The 17,243-nt window shown below is 62.4% G+C and overlaps 2 protein-coding genes across 4 annotated transcripts in view; one reads left to right on the forward strand and one right to left on the reverse strand.

Annotated features, from left to right (window-relative positions):
• Window positions 1-8,551, forward strand: part of EZH1 (enhancer of zeste 1 polycomb repressive complex 2 subunit) — a 29,664-nt gene extending 21,113 nt beyond the window's left edge. The window contains exons 14-20 of one of the 3 annotated variants that reach the window (XM_032772756.2): window positions 317-442; window positions 2,491-2,669; window positions 3,291-3,386; window positions 4,163-4,244; window positions 5,142-5,222; window positions 5,549-5,633; window positions 6,253-8,551. In XM_032772756.2, the coding sequence (XP_032628647.2) occupies window positions 317-442; window positions 2,491-2,669; window positions 3,291-3,386; window positions 4,163-4,244; window positions 5,142-5,222; window positions 5,549-5,633; window positions 6,253-6,313 (710 nt within the window). In that variant the 3' untranslated portion in view covers window positions 6,314-8,551. Of the gene's footprint in view, window positions 1-316; window positions 2,354-2,490; window positions 2,670-3,290; window positions 3,387-4,162; window positions 4,245-5,141; window positions 5,223-5,548; window positions 5,634-6,252 lie in introns of those variants that run through there. The other 2 variants (XM_075059752.1, XM_075059751.1) reach the window with 2 other exon arrangements.
• Window positions 8,552-9,372: 821 nt separating this feature from the next.
• CNTNAP1 (contactin associated protein 1) overlaps window positions 9,373-17,243 on the reverse strand; it is a 34,505-nt gene continuing 26,634 nt past the window's right edge. Inside the window, exons 13-22 of the mRNA XM_075059804.1 lie at window positions 16,926-17,053; window positions 16,621-16,788; window positions 16,084-16,302; window positions 13,927-14,166; window positions 13,254-13,481; window positions 12,779-12,906; window positions 12,116-12,209; window positions 11,425-11,655; window positions 10,920-10,967; window positions 9,373-10,599 (exon numbers count right to left, since the gene is read on the reverse strand). Of these exons, the coding sequence (XP_074915905.1) occupies window positions 10,406-10,599; window positions 10,920-10,967; window positions 11,425-11,655; window positions 12,116-12,209; window positions 12,779-12,906; window positions 13,254-13,481; window positions 13,927-14,166; window positions 16,084-16,302; window positions 16,621-16,788; window positions 16,926-17,053 (1,678 nt within the window). The 3' untranslated portion in view covers window positions 9,373-10,405. The remainder of the gene's footprint in view (window positions 10,600-10,919; window positions 10,968-11,424; window positions 11,656-12,115; window positions 12,210-12,778; window positions 12,907-13,253; window positions 13,482-13,926; window positions 14,167-16,083; window positions 16,303-16,620; window positions 16,789-16,925; window positions 17,054-17,243) is intronic.

The following is a 17,243-nucleotide window of genomic DNA, read 5'->3' on the forward strand; positions in this document are numbered from 1 at the left end:
CTTGTGGTGGGACTTTTCCGTCCACCTGGTCCTGGCTGTAGCGTTCTGGGCACCCTCTCGTTTCCAGGCGGAGGCAAGTGCTGGGGGCTGATCAGGAGCAAAGTAAACGAATCATGTGCTTGTGATCCCAGTGCAGTGTCCCTAAGGTGTTCAGCACAAGGGGCATGCTTATGGGCTGCCTGCCCTATGCTGGCAGAACTGGAAATGACAGGCTCTCATGCTCCAGAGCCTGGGGCACAGTAACTCCACGTCCATGGGTGTTTGCGGGGCATGGGTTGTAACCATGGCATTTCCCCTCTTCTTCTTCTTCTTGTAGATAATTCACCTACCCAGGTGTACAACTATCAGCCCTGCGACCACCCCGACCACCCCTGCGACAGCTCCTGCCCCTGCATCATGACTCAGAATTTCTGTGAAAAGTTCTGCCAGTGCAATCCTGACTGTAAGGACACAGCTGGGCACAAAGCCGGTCACCCTGCTACCCGCACAGAGGCGCTAACGGGGCTACAGTGGCTCCCACGCGTTCCCGCCTCCAGGCAGCTTATGCAGGCTGGCTGGAATCTAAGTGCACAAGGACTGGCTAGCAGTCTGTCTAGGTCAGGGGAAGTGGTGTGTTCTGTGGTAAATCGTGGGCTGTCAGCGGGTAATGACACTTCCATAGTGAAACTCACATCTGCATCTTCGTGTGTAGTGCCCCACAGGCCCCCTGCTGTGCTGCTAGCAGCTCGGCGCGTCTCCGACACTCGACTGTACTACAGTTCTGTTCCCAGAGTGCTGCTTATATCCTCATCCCCCGCCTGGGGCCAGTCATCTGCGGTTGGAATCTCTCTGTGGGTAGAGGGAAGAGATGTCCCTGGATCTCATGCTATGCCAGGGTTCTGCTGTGCCACAGGGGTCTCTCCACATACTGCTGTGCTCATGCTCCCCTTTGTTTGCGGAACTTGGGGTGCTCTAAACACTTCCCAGTGTAGCTTGGCTCTCTTGCACTGCCAGCGAGCTGCCGGGGAGAGGGGAGCAGGGAACGTGCCTGCCTGCTGCTGCCAGTGGTGCTCTCCGGGGGGCTTGCATTATTCCCTTTGCAGTGCTGTCTCTACTTCCTTACGGCTGAGGAACCTGAAAACCATGTCCTGTGTTACTGGTGCAGAGCCCCAGCCCTGCCTCCCTTTGTTCCCTCATCGGGTGGGCTGGCAGGGCAGCTCTGGCCAAAGGCAGGCCGAGCTGTCTCTGCATATGGGATACTTTCTCAGCGTGTTACCCCACGCCTCACCAAGTGACTCTCATTGGTCAGCTCCCTGGCTAGCCACCTTTCTTGGATGGTCAGACACAACATATCCTGCGTCTTGGCAGAGGGTCACACTAGATAACCCTTGCAGTCTCTTCTGTTCCTTTGGTTCTCTGATACCCCCAAACAATCTCCCCAGGATCACTTGGTGATTCCCGCTTCTGTTCGTTACCTCTGGGGCACCTGGCATTGGCCGCTGTTGGAAGACAGGACCCTGGGCTAGATGGACCTTTGGTCTGACCACTATGTTCTTATGCCAGCCCCCAATTTGCCTTGCAAGTTAACACTTGATACACTCAGTCCCCAAAATCCTCCAGAACTCCCCCCTGTAGTATCCAACCCTGTCAGTAATTACCAGGTTCCCTAGTCCCAAGGGAACAGGCTCCGCATCAGCTTGTTTGATTCAGCTGAGGGTTCGCATTTGACTTAATATCACAGCACTGAGACGGATTTAAAATAAAATCCAAGGATCAGGTTATTAACAAAGAACAGCGTTTCAAAGACTCGTGAATATTGGAAACACGTGTGAGTATAACACACCTCTTGGAATTTTAACTTGAACCATCTGAATTCCTTGTCTGAAGTAAGTTCTCAGCTCCCATAGTCAGGACCCAGCGCTCTCCTTCCTGCTTCCTCAGTGATGGGGGATGGTGCTGACTCTACCCCCCAGTATTTGAAGTGCATCCTTTTGATTGTGCTCCCCCAGATACGTTTTCCCCACTGCTTGGATTCCTGTGTGCTCCTTTCCTGTTGACTTGCGGTGCAAACGTAGCTCCATGTGTTTGGCTTAGAATGGTTAATGTCCATCTGAACCAAGGCAGGTGAATCAGCATCTGATGCCTGGCAGCAAACTCGTTTGTCAGTGCTGCCTCCAGAGCACGTGTTCGGGACAGATTTTCAACACGTGCACAGCCCCTGACATACCACCTGGAGGTACCTCCCGCAATGAGTATGAGGTTCAGTCTGATATGAGCGGTCATTGGACACCTCCCACACCCTTTGGAATAACTGCTGTGAAAGCAGCGGGTTAGGTGTAGAGAGTTTGTCAGGCCTGATAGGCAGTGCTGAAATGGGAGAGCGAATCCCCTGGGGGGTTCTTTGGGCCACACCACAGCTGAGCAGCCTCTCCAGCTGGAGTTTGTCCCTGGGGTTTGAGGCCAACAGGGCTACCCTAGCCTGACCTGTGTAATCTGGGTGTTTTTCTGCAGGTCAGAACCGCTTCCCGGGCTGCCGCTGTAAGACCCAGTGCAACACCAAGCAGTGTCCATGCTACCTGGCCGTGCGCGAGTGCGACCCTGACCTGTGCCTGACCTGTGGGGCGTCGGAGCACTGGGATTGCAAGGTGGTCTCCTGTAAGAACTGCAGCATCCAGCGGGGCCTCAAAAAGGTATTTGCTGTGCCCTTCCCCCAGTGTGCAGAGCAGCTTGGCTGGAGAAAATCCACCCCTGCTGCTCTGTCCCCACTGGCCACAGCCTTCCCCTAGATCAGGCCTGAGCTGAAGGGGGCGGGCGGTGGCTGGGCTGTTCCCTAGGCTCCCAAAGGGTTTTCAGATTCAAAGCAGGGTTTGAACTAACAGTGAAGCAGGAAGAGGTCCCGGGAGGAGGAGCCGCCTGAGGAAGCACAGGAGGGAACAGAACTCAGGGGAAGGGGTGAGATCCTTAGAAAACAGGCCAGGGTTCAACAGAACTAATGGAGCTGCAAGGAACTGGGGCGGCTGCTCATGGTAACAGCTTGTAGCCTCCTGCTGTCTGGGGCATTTGTCATTTTGGGTGGTAATTCCCTGAGGCTGGGACTGTGTCCACCTGAGCGTGCAGCACCTGGCACGATGGGTTGAAGCTCCTGGATGCAGCGGTAATACCAGCAATGCATAAATGAGCACTAGGGGGCAGGGGAGCCGATTCCCAGGGGGGCTCTGGTCTTGTCTGCATGATGTCGGGGTGTTTTCCTTCCATTGCGCACGCTGCTGGCAGCAGCTCTCCAGACTCAGCCGAAATCTCTTGCACTCTAGCATTTGCTGCTGGCTCCATCAGATGTTGCTGGCTGGGGGACATTCATCAAGGAATCTGTGCAGAAGAATGAATTTATCTCTGAATATTGTGGTGAGGTTAGTAAAGCCATCTCGGCCCGTCCCCACAGGTCTGGGATGATGCAGACGTGCGTAGCTACCATTCTTGGGGCTGCAGCCCCATGAGTTTCACAGCACCGGTTAACAAGCAGTCCCTGCCCTCATGTTTGTGGGGCACAGTTCATGTGGTGCGTAGTCAGAGGAAACCACTAGAAGGTTTTTCTCAGCTTTCCCCACCCTCAAAGATACATAACAATGAGTGAGACTTAAATAAATAAACCCGTTAGCCCCCAGGGGCTTAGCGAAGGCTAAGGGGAAGGGTTGGGATGGAGAAGGGCTGGGTCCTGGCCCAGACTCACTGGGTGATCTTGGGCGAAGATGGTGAAAATGGCCTTGGTTTGGGGAAATGAGTTTTCAGGAGTCCAGCCTGAGCCGGGTCTGCGGCTGGGGCCGAGTGGCCACCCGTTGAAATAGGTGGGAGCTATGGGTGCTCGGTATCCTCTGCAGCTCTGGCCCAAGGGCTGTACATGGGAAAGCTGCTCCTGTCTCGGTGGGTGAAAGCACTTGGCCCCTCGGAAGACGCGTCGTGTGAGTGCCCGGCATGGCAGGACTGTAGCGTGTGAGCCAGGCCTTGTTCAACGTGGTCAGCCATCTCCAGACGGAGGCTACGATACGCTTGCTGGCCGGCGGAGCAGAGGGAGGCTCTCCCTGAGCAGGCCAGCCAGTAGCCTCTGCCCTAATGCAGAGGGGCTGTTCCCTGGCTCTGGAGAGCCCTGTCCCCTGGGACACTCAGCGTAACACCTCCCATTTCCCAGCTTATTTCTCAGGACGAGGCCGACCGGCGGGGGAAGGTCTATGACAAGTACATGTCCAGCTTCCTCTTCAACCTCAACAACGGTAACTTCCCAGCGGAGGACCTGGGTTCCTTAGCGTCACCCAGGGCAGTGCCTAGGCTGGGGGAGGGAGGAGCCAACAGCAGCTGCGCCTGGAGGAGTCTCCCAGGCTCGACACTGGCTTGGTCCAGGCACTGTGCTTTTGGGATCATCTGGGTGTCTCCCCATTGCCACAGCTGCTGGACGCCTGCCTCTGCAGTCCTGGGCCAAGCTGCTCTGTGATGCCACCGTCTGAGCTCCCTGTAACCGGCTGGCACTTGCCAGCACTGGAGGCTCAGTTTCTGCTCAGTAGTTTTGAGGACAGAATCAAACTTTAGAAAGGCAAAGCTGTGAGCCCCAAGCAGGGCTAGAGGGCAGCCAGGCCAGAGGGATTTGCCTCCTGAGCTCATGGCTTGGCTCTGGGCTGTAGAAACAGGCAGCGAATGGAATCAGCCCCTGCTGGTGCTGGGATCCGTGTAGGAGCAGGCAAGGGACGTGACTCCACAACAGGTTTCGGGTGAGCTCGGGGATCTGGCCCCAGCTGGCTTTTCGTGAGGAATAAATTCCTTACGGCAAAGGCCCTCAAGAGCCCAGGAGGATTTTGTGTGCCCAGCTCTGAAGAGCAGCTGAGTTCAGAGGCCATTGTGCGGGTCTGGCTCCGGGGCAGAGCTACCCGACTCGCTGAGTCTAGCCAAGCCCTGGAGCTAGTCGCGGGGGGAGACAACGAGCCGAGCCCTGGAGGTAGTCGCGGGGGGAGATGCCGAGCTGAGCCCTCGAGCTAGTCAGGGGAGGAGGGGGGGAGATGCCAAGCCGAGCCCTGGAGCTAGTGGGATGGGGGGGGAGATGCCGAGCCGAGCCCCAGAGCTAGTGGGATCTTGGTCTGCTGGGAATCTCAGGGTTCTGTGGTTTCCTTTCCTAATAGATTTCGTTGTTGATGCCACCCGCAAAGGAAACAAAATCCGCTTTGCCAACCACTCTGTGAACCCCAACTGCTACGCCAAAGGTGAGAGCTCTGTGCCCAGCTGCAGCCAGACAGGAAATCACTGACTGTCGCTCCGGGTGACGCAGGGTCTCCTGAGCCTCCTGGAAGCATCCTCTGGGGCTGTGCGCTCTGGAGGGGGCTGAACACCAAAGGAAAGACAGAGTGTTGGGTTTCCAGGCACTCCTCTGCAGTTGGGTTCTCTCCACTCTGCCAGGCCCTCCTGCTGCTCAGTGGGGGCAGAGCGCCTGGGGCAGAGCCTGCTGGCCAGCCAGACGCCCAGGCGAGTCCTATGGTGCTGGGGGAGAGCCGGGCTGGGAGCCGAGCCATGACCCCTTTCTCTGCTGCAGTGGTGATGGTGAATGGAGACCACCGGATAGGAATCTTTGCCAAGAGGGCCATCCAGGCTGGGGAGGAGCTCTTCTTTGATTACAGGTGAGCCCCATGGGGACTGGTCACTCGGGTGTGTGGTGTGAAGATCTCTAGAGCAGTGGTCTCCAGCCTTTTTGTACCCAAGATCACTTTTTGAATTTAAGGGCAACCCAGGATCTACCCTTCCCCAAAGCCCTGCCCCACTCACTCCATTCCCCCCGTCTCCGTCACTCGCTCTCCCCACCCACTCACTTTCACTGGGCTGAGGCAGGGGGTTGGGGCTTGGGAGGGGGCGCGGACTCTGGGCTGGGGCTGAGGGGTTCCCAGTATGGGAGGGGGATCTGGGCTGAGCCTGGGGCAGGGGGTGATGGGTGTAAGTTCTGGGAGGGAGTTTGGGTGCAGGAGGGGGCTCCGAGTTTGGGTGCAGGAGGGGGCATGGGCTGCTGGCTCTGGGAGGAGGGTCAGGGCTGTGCTTGCAGGCAGAAGCAGTGCGCGGAAGGAGACCCCTGCCCCTGGGGTCGTGCTGGCCACTTCCGGGAGTGGCGTGGGGCTGGGGCAGGCAGGAGGCCTGTCTTGGTGGAGATCACGATTGACCAGTTGGTGACCACTGCTCTAGAGAGATGGGCTGGTGGTAAAGAGGCTGCTGGGAAAGTGACTACGTGCCAGTGTTCCTGTCTTGCAGGTACAGCCAGGCTGATGCCCTGAAGTACGTGGGCATAGAAAGGGAGACGGATATCATCTAGCCCCCTGTGGGCACGGCCCCTGCTAGGTGCCCCGATGCCATGTTCATTCCATGCTTCTCCACTGCTGCCCCGTTCCCGTTGCTGTGTGTCCCGAGTGCTCTGTTCCAGCCAGACGCCTGGGAGCAAAGCCCAGGGCAGGAGCAGGAGTCAGACACTGCCTGGGGTAGCAGGAACCTGGCTCGGTTCTGGGGCAGGTGGGCACTGGCGCTCCCGGGCTGGGACAGCTCGAGACTGGAAGGAAGAGGCACGGCCGAGGAATGCTCAGTCTGTTTCTAAACCTGCCTGAGCGACCAGCTGCATCTGGAGCCAAGGGACCATGGAGCGACCCCCTGCATGCAAGGAGCGGGTGCTTGATGTTCTGCTCATGCCGCAGCCATTGGAGTGAGCTTTTATCCCTGGGGCGTCTCTTGCTACCTCTCGATTTCCTTCCATGCTGAAGTGCTGGGGACGAGGCTGCTAGCATGTGGTCAGACCTCACTGATGGTCAATCCCGCCTTCCTGTGGCGTGGCTCCAGAGGCCCCGGTGAAACGGGGGAGCTGCCCAGCACAGTGTGTGTGGAGGGGTCCGCCAGGGTAAGGAGCCACGCTGGTTACGCAGTGCGATGGTGCCAGGAGGAGCCGAGTGTGCGTCTGTCGTGGGGTTGCCTTAGGAGCCAGAGGAGCTGGTGGGAGGGGGCAGGAAACGCGAGGCCGGCTGGGGCGTGGGAGGCCCCATGCCCTGCCCCAGCTCCCAACTGCCAGGCTCTGCAGAACGCCAGGTGAACAATGTATATTTCTGCTTGCTCTGGATGGGGCCTTGGAACCTGGTGTATCGCACACCCCCTGCTCTGCAGAACTGGGGCGCCACAGGCCACGTGTGGCTCCAGCTCGCTGCGCCTGGGGTTAGTGGTGGGCAGCCTGGGCCCTTCCCATGTCAAGCCTTCAACCCGTAACAGGCAGGCACTGCTGGGGCGGCTGCTCCGGGCCACAGGCTCCTCTCAGCCCCTGCTGGTTTCTGTTCTGTTAGCCAGGTGAGTGGTGCTGCTGCAGGCATGTGACTGATGCAGACATTTTAATCTACTCTACTCCCTGTCCTGGAGAGGGGCTGCCCCAGAGCTGCCATGCCAGAGCCAGGCAGTGCTGCGAACGCTGGGCACTGAACTACCTGGCACTGCTCCTTGCTGACCAGCGAGGGGGGCTGGGGCCTCTAAGGGCTGCCAGTCAGCACAGGCCTGTTGGGGATGCAGAGGGGCTGGAAGTGTGGGTTTCCCACGGGAAGTCAGAGAGCTGCTGGCCTGCAGATAGCGCAGAGCGTTCTGCTTGCCCAGCGCTGGGCTGGGTGCTCCAGCGTCACGCAGTTGAGCCAGCAGGTTCCCCTGGGCCAGGCTGCCCCAGCAGTACCTGTAAGGCACTTTACAAGGCCCCCATGGCTCCCTGCTCCGGCCTGGAGCTCCTGCCATTGCACAGAACTCTTCTCAGGTGCCGTTTGGATCAGCGAGAGCTTTGTCTGCTGTAAATACCTTGTGGCTGGTGCCTGCCAGCAGCTCTGTTGCGCCAGGCCCCCTCCCAGCGGCGCAGACTGGGGGGGGCAGGCTCCCTGGAGGTGGAGAGCAGGGCAGGGTCTGCTCTCAGCACCCCATGCAACAAAATCAAGTGAGCACTTTAAACTAGGCCTCCCTCACAGCCGAGGGGCTGGGACCTGGGTGGCTTTGGGTTTGAGGACACACCTGCCAGCCCAAGCACAGCTGGTGCTGGGTGGGGTGAGTTCAGACAGCAGGGTCTTGTCCCAGAACAGGAATGAAAGCCAGGGCTGGCCTGGGCCTGGGGAGAAGGGGCAGGATGTCTTGCTCTGGGCTGAGGGTGCAGCCAGGCTGGGGAGGACGAGCCAGGCTCTTGGGCCTAGTAGTACTGCCTACTAGCCCAGGCTTGTTCCTGTTCTCAAGCATCCAGGGATCTTTTCCTGCCACTAGCAGCTGAGCGGGGCCCAAGGCCCGTGCTGCTTCCCCCCGCCCAGGGTGGTTAGGCCCATCTCCCTCCCTGGGGCTAGCAGGGGTGTGTGCGCCTGGGCCCCCTTGTCTGACTGAGTGACCCACCCCTCTCCAGCACCATACCGCCCTCCCCAGCCAGTGACTTGCCCCCCGAGCTTGGCTGTCTGCGCAGTGAGAGGCTTTGTGTCTGTGGTCTGCTGCCGTGAATTATATGCACTTTAAAACTGATGTGGCTTGTAATCTTTGTCCCAATAAAGTGGTAGTGAATGTCCTCCCCTGCCTGGCTGCCAGCGTCCGTTCTTACCCCAGGCCAGGTGGGAGCTCGCACTGCTTGCGCTGGGGCCTGGATGCACCAGAGCGGTGAGTGGCCAGTAGGATGCTGGGCTTGGCTGAGAACTGCCCCTGCCCTGGAAGTGCCCCCCTGCACATGGACACCTGGCTGCAGTATTGTTCTGGTCTCACCTGCAAGCTGGGAGCAGGCCCGCCGGGGCTAACAGCAGCAGCACAGATGCATGGTGACTCCTGCAGCATCGCCTGGTGCTAGGGATGGGCACAGAACTGGCGTGTCGCAGCCGCAGCTGTTGGTCTGAGTGGCTGGCCCAGTTCAGTTACATCTGGCCCTGGGGATCCCTGCTGTGCCCACGGGGGCAGGGGCATTGCCGTAGTTGGCGCTCCAGTGCCTAGTGACCAGCAGCCACGGGGAAGGGGACGAGCGCTCGCCCTGCACAGCGTCGCTCTGCTGTGGGGGCCCTGCTGGGCCTTTCAACTGATCCAGACTCCAGCCTAGTGAGTCGCCACCTGCAGAGGCTGGGAGGGGGAGGCTGCTGCATGGGGCCCCCTGGGCCTTGCTCTGAGCTTTCCTTGGTTCAAGGAAGGAGCCGTGTTACCTACACCTGCCCCACTCTCTGGCCCGCAGGCTGCTTCTGGGCCCAGCTCTGACCCATTTCCCCCCCCCATACGCTCTGGCTCTACCACCCGCAGTAGGACACTGTCCCCTGCTGGCAAAGGAGCCCATTTCACTGCCAGCACACAGCATCCCTAGGCAGGGAAACCCCCTTCTCCCGCTGCACAAGCAAACCTGAGGCCGGGGTGTTGAACTTTGTCATTCTGCCTTTATTTACACATCCTCATGTGTCAGTCAACAAAACAGCTGTAAAGTAAAACACCCAGCAAAGCCGGGCTTTTAGGTCACTCAATGCATGTCTGTCCTGCTGCAGCACGTGAACAGGAGCGGTCCTGGGGCCGGCTGGTCTCAGCAGGGCTCGCGCCTCTTGCAGAGAGGTAGCACCCTATGGCCTGTGCCCCAGACTGCACTCACCCGGAGCAGCCGCTCTGGTTTCTTCTGGTTTTTTATACAAACAGAGAGAATAAAAAAACGTGTGTGTGTGTGTGTGTGTGTAATCAACCGGTCAGCAACAAAAAATGGTAGAAAGACTCCAAAGATCTTTACCTGGTTGTATGAGAGCAGCAAGTGCGGGGGGAGGGGGCGTGCACAAGCAAGTGCCATTGCAGGGGGCAGCCAGGGTGCAGGGCGCGCTCCGGGCTGTGTTCCAGTGCTCTATAGTGCATGGGTCACTTCATGGCTTTTGCTAAGCGAGCAAACAAGCAGGAAATCTAGCTGCTAGCATTGCTAACCGGCCCCACGGAAGGCCCATGTCTCCTCCACGGGGCCGCTGTGCGGTTTATAGGGGAGGTGGATTGGCAGCCCCCAAACGTGCCCCACTCCCCAGGCTTGGGCTGAGATGGCGTCTCCGGGTAGGCCCATCTCACCTGACATCCTGTCCATGGGGGCAGGAGCAATCGCACCAGGTGGTTCTAGGGGGACTGGGGCGGGAGGTTGTTCTGCATGGCACCTATCTTCCGCTCGGTGTGCAGGGCAGGGGGTTTGTGACTGTGCCAGCGCTCGGCGCAGTGTAATTCCAGGAGGAAGACGTGGGCCCTGCCCGTGGGCAGGGGAGCCGCAGTGGAGGAGGAGAAGGAGCAGACGCCCCAGCCGGGAGCTGGGTTCTGGCAGTTCTGGGTTGCTTGGCCCCTTTGGTCCGGCAGCACTCGTTCCCCTCCCAGCACCGCGCAGGAGGTGCCAGCGTTTGAGGCATTAACACTTTTCTTCCCTTGCAGCCAGCGACTATTCGCCTTTCGCCTCCTCCAGGATCTGGGGCAGGTTCTGGTCCTTGTGTGGGACCAGGGGCTTCCCGGGGCCGTGGTAGTCCTGGACGGCCTTGGGCTCATTGGTGAGGTATGAGCCCTTGTAGCGGTGGTGGTGGAGATACAGCAGCAGCAGCAGCCCAGCCAGGAGCAGCAGCAAGAAGGTCACAACTACTGGGAAGGAGGAAAACAGCCGTGAGCGCGTCTCCCTCCTGCAGCTGCGGCCTGAGCCCTCGGCCAGGTCCCCTCTCCTGCCACAGCCTGACGGGGGCGCCAGGGACAGGCTGGGCCCTGGAGCCAGATCCCAACTTGCGCAGCTAGGCCAGCGACCTCCCCCGGCTCAGCTCTGGGCCCAGCCTGGTGCAAGCAGAACCGAGTTCCCGCTCCCCCGAGCCTCGCACCGCCTCTGCAGGCAGCCCCGTGGCACTCGACAGGTGGCAGAGAGAACCCGGCCCTGCTGCCAGATGGTGCAAACGCGCAGCCGAGTCACTTACAGCCAGTGATGATCCTGATCCAGCCGTCGTCGTGCACATGGGGGAACTCTGCAAGAGACACGGCCGGGGGGTCAGCCGGGGGGGCAGGGGCAGGCTCTTTGGGTGTCGCTGCCTTTGCTAGGCTGCTGCACGGTGCACAGCTCAGCCCCTTGCCCAGCGGGAGGCGGTGGGGCCAGGACCCTGCAGCCAAGGACCTGCCCCCGGCCATCCCACCCCGCTGCACTGCTGGCTGGGGCTGGTGATGGGCTGCCTGACAAGAACAGCTCCCCCCAGCGCTGCAGGGCCCAGTCCTGGCGACAGGGCTGCTGCCTTCCCGCAGCTCATGCATCTTGCAGCTGAGGCTGAGTGTAGAACCCAGGCGTCCTGCCCCCACACCCCCTTTTCTCCCAGAACGGGGGCTAGAACCCGGTGCCGCTGGGTGGGGCTGGTATGCACCCTCCCTACCTGTGCTCATGTACCAGGGGTCCACGTCAGGGGGGCTGGGGCTGGCATGAACCCTCCCTACCTGTGCCCAGGTACCAGGGGTCCATTTCAGGGGGGATGTCCATGATGCTGCGGGGCATGGAGGCGCAGTTGGACTCCACCAGCTCCCCCTTGATGCTGTAGGGCGCCGGCCTGCCGCTGGGGCGAAAGATGGCTTTGAAGGGCAGGATGCTGTTGAACTTCACCCCTGACAGGCAGCCCGAGAAGCCGGGCGTGTTGTACTTCTGGATCTCGGGGTCAATCACGCCTGTCTCTGCAGAGGCATAGACGGGAGGGGGTTAACTGAGGCAGAGCTAGGAGGGGCCAGGGGTCTCCCCCCCCCGTGGGGAAGGGGAGCAGGCTACCCTGGCCCCATAAGTCTGGGGAGGAGTTTCAGCTTCCACGAGCCAGGGGCAGATGAATGGTTTCCACCCTGTCCATGGTGGCCACAGCCAGGGGCGCCGAGCTGCCAAGGAGCAGCGCAGTTCCCAAAGGGGGGGAGAGGCAGAGGCAGGGGCAGGGGGGGCAGGGCAGTCTCCTGGGGGCTGGTGGAGGGGGACAGGCAGTTCCCAAGGGGGGAAAGAGGGGGCAGGGCAGTTTCCCAGCGGGGTGGAGGGGGACAGGCAAGGCAGTTTCCCAGGGTCTGGAGGAGGGGGACAGGCGGGGGCAGAGGGGGCAGGGCAGTTCCCCTGGAGTGGGGAGGGAAGCAGGCAGTTTCCTGGGGCCCTGCTTACCCATCACACGCCCCAGGTACAGGTTCTTGGGCGAGTCCAGCTTCCTGTCCACGAACAAGGAGAACTGCTGTTCCATGACAGGGAAATAATCCACCTAGGGGGAGAGTGAGAGCCCTGCTCAGCCCCCTATAGCCTACAGCCCCCAACACCTCTCCAGGCGCCGGAGCTCAGGCAGGGGCAGTTCGTTCAGCTTCACTGCGTCAGCTCAGCACAGTCTCACGGGAGCCAATCGAGGGTCTGGCAACTCAGCCCCAGCCAGAAAGTCTTGTGTCCCTCGATCACAACAACCCTGCCTGGCACCCACCTGCCCCCTTACACCCCTGCCTCCAGGAGCAGATCCCTGCAGGGCGGGCCTGGCCCTAGCCTGCGGCCCCTGGGGCGGATCCCCACAGGGCGGGCCTGGCCCTGGGAGCAAATCCCTGCAGGGCAGGCCTTGCCCCGGCCCGCGGCCCCAGGAGCGGATCCCTGCAGGGCAGGCTTGGCCCTGGCCCGCGGCCCCAGGAGCGGATCCCTGCAGGGCAGGCTTGGCCCTGGCCCGCGGCCCCAGGAGCGGATCCCTGCAGGGTGGGCCTGGCCCCGTCCTGTGGCCCCGGGAGCGGATCCCTGCAGGGTGGGCCTGGCCCCGTCCTGTGGCCCCGGGAGCGGATCCCCTCCTGGCAGTACCTGGGTGTAGAGTGTACGGTTGATGCGGGTGATGTTGATCCAATGGGGCCTCCCGTCCGTCACGGGCGCAGTGGTCAGCGGGAAGATGTAGGGGCTGGTGCCCAGCTGGTAGCGCAGCTGCAGGCTCCCTGCCGAGGCAAGGCCCAGAGCAATGAGCAGAGGCCAGCTGGGAACGACCCAGAACCCAGCGCGGGGAGGGGTCTAGGGGCCAGCTCCAATAATGAAGTGGGGCATGAGGATCCCTGACAGGGAGCAGGGCTCAGCTCTGAGCCAAGACCCCACGAAGGTGGGGAGGGGGTGACGCCAGCCTGAGGCCGTGGGGGGAAGTGGCCCTGGCTCTGGCCCCAGGCGGGCAGGGTGGGGAGGGCCCTGGGCTCTGGCTTAAGGCTGTGGTGGGGAGTGGCCCTGGCTCCGGCCCCAGGCTGGCAGGCTGGGGATGGCCCCTGGCTCCGGCCTGACGTCCCCGGGCTCTCACCGTCCTCCCGGATGAGCACAGCCACGTAGTCCCGGCGGAAGGAGCTGACATAGATCAGGACGGCAGGCGCAGTGGTGGTGCGGAAGCTGAAGCTGAGCTCCTCGCTGGTCAGGTTGTAGCCCGGCAGCGGCTGGCTCAGGATGCTGGCAAACGCGTGGGCGGCCGAGAGCTCGGCCGGCAGGATGTTGTAGCGAACCCAGGTGCCCGGCTCGAAGTAGGCGCCGATGTCTGCATGTGGGGCACAGAGGGAGTGAGGGGGCCTGGCCTGCCCCTGGTGGCCCTGATCCTGTGCGCCCCGCCCCTCACCCTGGCCTCTGGCCGGGGGTCCCTGACCCCGTGCGCCCCGCCCCTCACCCTGGCCTCTGGCCGGGGGTCCCTGACCCCGCACGCCCCGCCCCTCACCCTGGCCTCTGGCCGGGAGTCCCTGACCCTGCGTGCCCCGCCCCTCACCCCGCTCTCTGGCCGGGAGTCCCTGACCCCGCACGCCTCGCCCCTCAACCCGGCCTCTCCCTGACCCCGTGCGCCCCGCCCCTCACCCTGGCCTCTGGCCGGGCATCCCTGACCCTGCGCGCCCCGCCCCTCAACCCGGCCTCTCCCTGACCCCGCGCACCCCGCCCCTCACCCCGGCCTCTGGCTGGGCGTCCATGCCCCCAGGCAACGCAGCACCACTCACCGCGGTTGCAGAAGGGCCCGTCGAAGGCAGAGAGGCTGCAGTTGCAGGTGTAGTGGCTGTAGCGCTCCACACAGAGCCCGCTGTTCTGGCAGGGCACCCGCGGGTACTGGCAGTAGCCGGTGCAGTTCACCCGCACGCCATCCGTCTCATTGGCCTTGCCTTCCAGGTTCAGCGTCTGCCCGTTCATGCGCAGCGCCCGGAGGCAGCCCAGGAAGGGGCGCAGCCGGTGCTCGGCCGAGCCTGGCCCAGGGGACAGAGAGTGTCAGGCCTGGGAAGAGCCAGCGGCCTGGCTGCCCCCACCATGGCAAGGCCTGCACTGCCAGGCTGGGTTGGACGGTCGACCCCGAGGTCACGGCTTCCTGCCAAGGGAGGATCGGCAGAGCCCCAAAGCACCGACTCCCCTGGGGAAATCGATCTTCACTAGCACCCCTACTCAGGGCTCAGCGCCTGGGAACACCCCACCTCCAGGAGTGGCCCCGAGTCTCACCTGATGGGGAAACTGAGGCACTGAGAGACGGAGGGTCGTGCCCAATGTCACAGAGCTGGGGAGAGACCCCGGGAGTCCTGGCTCCCAATTCCTGGCTCTCACCACTAGCCTGCCCTGCACGGAGAGTGAAGAAGTGCTGAGGGGAGCGTGGGCTCTGGGGCTGGCTTGTGTTTCTGTCTGTACCGTGGTAACGTTTGAACCCGATTCTGGGAAAAGGGGGCCACGGGGGACGCATGGAGCCCCTGCCAGTGCCAAGCACAGCCGCAGGCTCAGGCACCTTGCAGCTCTCTGGGAATCAAATCAAACAAAACCACACACAGCTGGGTGCCATGCGGTTAACCCCTAGCAATTCCCAGGCCACAGGTCTGTGCTCTGCAAGGCCCGGCCCTGCCCCCCCCTTGCTCACTGCCCACTGAGAGTCGCTCCAAGGGGGGGCACCAGCCCTTGCCTGTCCCTTCCAAACCAGAGGAGAGCAAGGTACTTTGGGGAAGGAAAAGGAGACACCCAGGGCCCCTGGCAGGAGGGGGAGAGAAGGGGGAACCTTGCTAGGGGGACACCCAGAGCCCCTGGCAGGAGGAGGAGAGAAGGGGGAACCTTGCTGGGGGGGCACCCAGAGCCCCTGGCAGGAGGAAGAGAGAAGAGGGAATCTTGCTGGGGGGGCACCCAGAGCCCCTGGCAGGAGGGGGAGAGGGGAGAACCTTGCTGGGGGGACACCCAGAGCCCCTGGCAGGAGGAGGAGAGAAGGGGGAACCTTGCTGGGGGGGCACCCAGAGCCCCTGGCAGGAGGAGGAGAGAAGGGGGAACCTTGCTGGAGAGGCACCCAGAGCCCCTGGCAGGAGGGGGAGAGGGGAGAACCTTGCTGGGGGGACACCCAGAGCCCCTGGCAGGAGGGGGAGAGGGGAGAACCTTGCTGGGGGGGACACCCAGAGCCCCTGGCATGGGGGGGAGAAGGGGGAACCTTGCCGGGGAGGGACACCCAGAGCCCATGGCATGGGGGGGGAGAAGGGGAAACCTTGCTGGGGGGACACCCCGAGAGCCCTGCATGGAGGAGACAATGGGGGCAGAAGGGAGGGTGGGCCCATGATAAGAGAGGAGTGTGAAAAGGGGGCACAGAACCTGTGGGGGGATGAAAGGAGGTTCGGTGGGGAGTCCGAGGGGTTGGCACCCTGCCCCCAGGGGTAATTCATGTCTGAAAGGCCCAGTGACTCTGGTCCCCCTCTGGCGATGCACCGCTCTCCCCGGGCACCCTGGGTCACTGTCTCCCCTGGGCCAGGGGCCGAGCGGGGGCTGGGCTGCTGCACTCCGACAGGCCAGGCACTGACTGAGGGAAGAGGATGAGGTGAGGGGCTCTGCTGGGTGGTGGGGGAGCCCGAGGGGCCCCCCTTGCAGAAAGGGGGCAAGGGCTTGGCACACTAATGGGGCCCTGGCCCAGGGCTGGTTCCAGGTCTGAGCAGAGCACCCTTTAAAGCCAGGACACCCACCCGCTGGCTAAGGAGCAATACAGCCGGGCAGCCCAGGGAGGCCCTTAGCCTGCCGTGCCAGCTGCAAGACTCCTGAGTTCTCTAAGGGCAGGAGCTGGAGCATCTCGGGTTCGCTGTTGGGCTGGGGAGGGGCCCTAAGCCGGGCGCTGGGAGCAGCCCTGGGGGCCCCAGGCTCTGCCCTTCACTCACCCACGTAGAGGGGCCTGTCGAACTCCAGCCGGACGTAGCTCTGGGGTGGGGCCAGCCGCACCACCCAGGGCAGTTTGTCCACCCGCAGCCGCGCCAGCTTCACATTGATCTCGGCCTTCACCTGGTGCCACTCGTCATCGCTGAAGGGGATGGGGGATCTCACCGTCAGGTTCTCGTCCCCGTTCCCAATGTCATACGCGAACACCACGTCTCTGGTGGCTGGGGAAGCAGGGGAGGTCAGCTCTCGGGGGCTCCCTGCCAGCAGCACCCACCCCCTGAGCCCCCCGGAGTCTCGCCCACAGCCCCTGCCACCCCAACCCTGGCCGCTGCCAGTCACCCTCTGACGGTGCCCCTAAATCCTGCCCCCCCCCATCACCCAGCGATGGCTCTGCCAGTGCCCCTAAATCCTGCCACCCGCCCCATCACCCAGCCATGGCTCTGCCGGTGCCCCTCACTCCCGACCCGCAGCCCCCACTACTCCAGCCAAGTTCTGGAAGATCTCGTCTGCGACTCCCCGGCCCCGCGCCCAGCCCCTACTGTTGAGCTCGATGCGGATGTAGTTCCTGCAGCCCCAGTTCTCCAGGAAGACCCCGGAGAGGGCGGTGGTTCGGAAGTAGAAGGAAATGTCCAGGCTGTGGTTGGCCAGGAAGGTGGGGAACACGAGGGAGGCGCCTTTGTTGAAGGAGACGGTGTTCCAGGTGTTCCCTGAAAGAGACCAGGGCAGGGTGAGACCTGGGCCCTGCAGAGCCAGCAAGGGGGTGACCCGGGCCCAGCCCCTCCCCTGCAGGACAGAGGGACCTTGCAAGGGCCCTGGCCGTGCCCCCGCCCAGCTGGGCACTCACGGTCTCCGTAGCAGCGCAGCGGCCCCAGCAGGAACTGGGCCTCGGAGTGGGAGCGGTTGGTGTCTCCCACCACGACCTGGGTGACGGGCAGGTGGTCCACGAAGTTCAGCAGCCCCTTGTCCGTCCTCCTAGAGCCGAGCCAGGGGTGAAGGAGCCGGGGTCAGAGAGGGACAGGAGCCCCCCGGGCAGCTCCACGCCTCCTTCCCCACCCCCAGCTGGATGCCCCCACTGCCTCGCCCCCCACTGCCACAGTCTCTCCACCCCCAACTGTCACCCCCCACTGCCTGCCCCCCACTGCCACAGCCTCTCTGCCCCCCC

Source organism: Chelonoidis abingdonii, chromosome 21 (genome assembly GCF_003597395.2).
Source record: "Chelonoidis abingdonii isolate Lonesome George chromosome 21, CheloAbing_2.0, whole genome shotgun sequence".
NCBI classification, from domain to species: domain Eukaryota; kingdom Metazoa; phylum Chordata; order Testudines; family Testudinidae; genus Chelonoidis; species Chelonoidis abingdonii.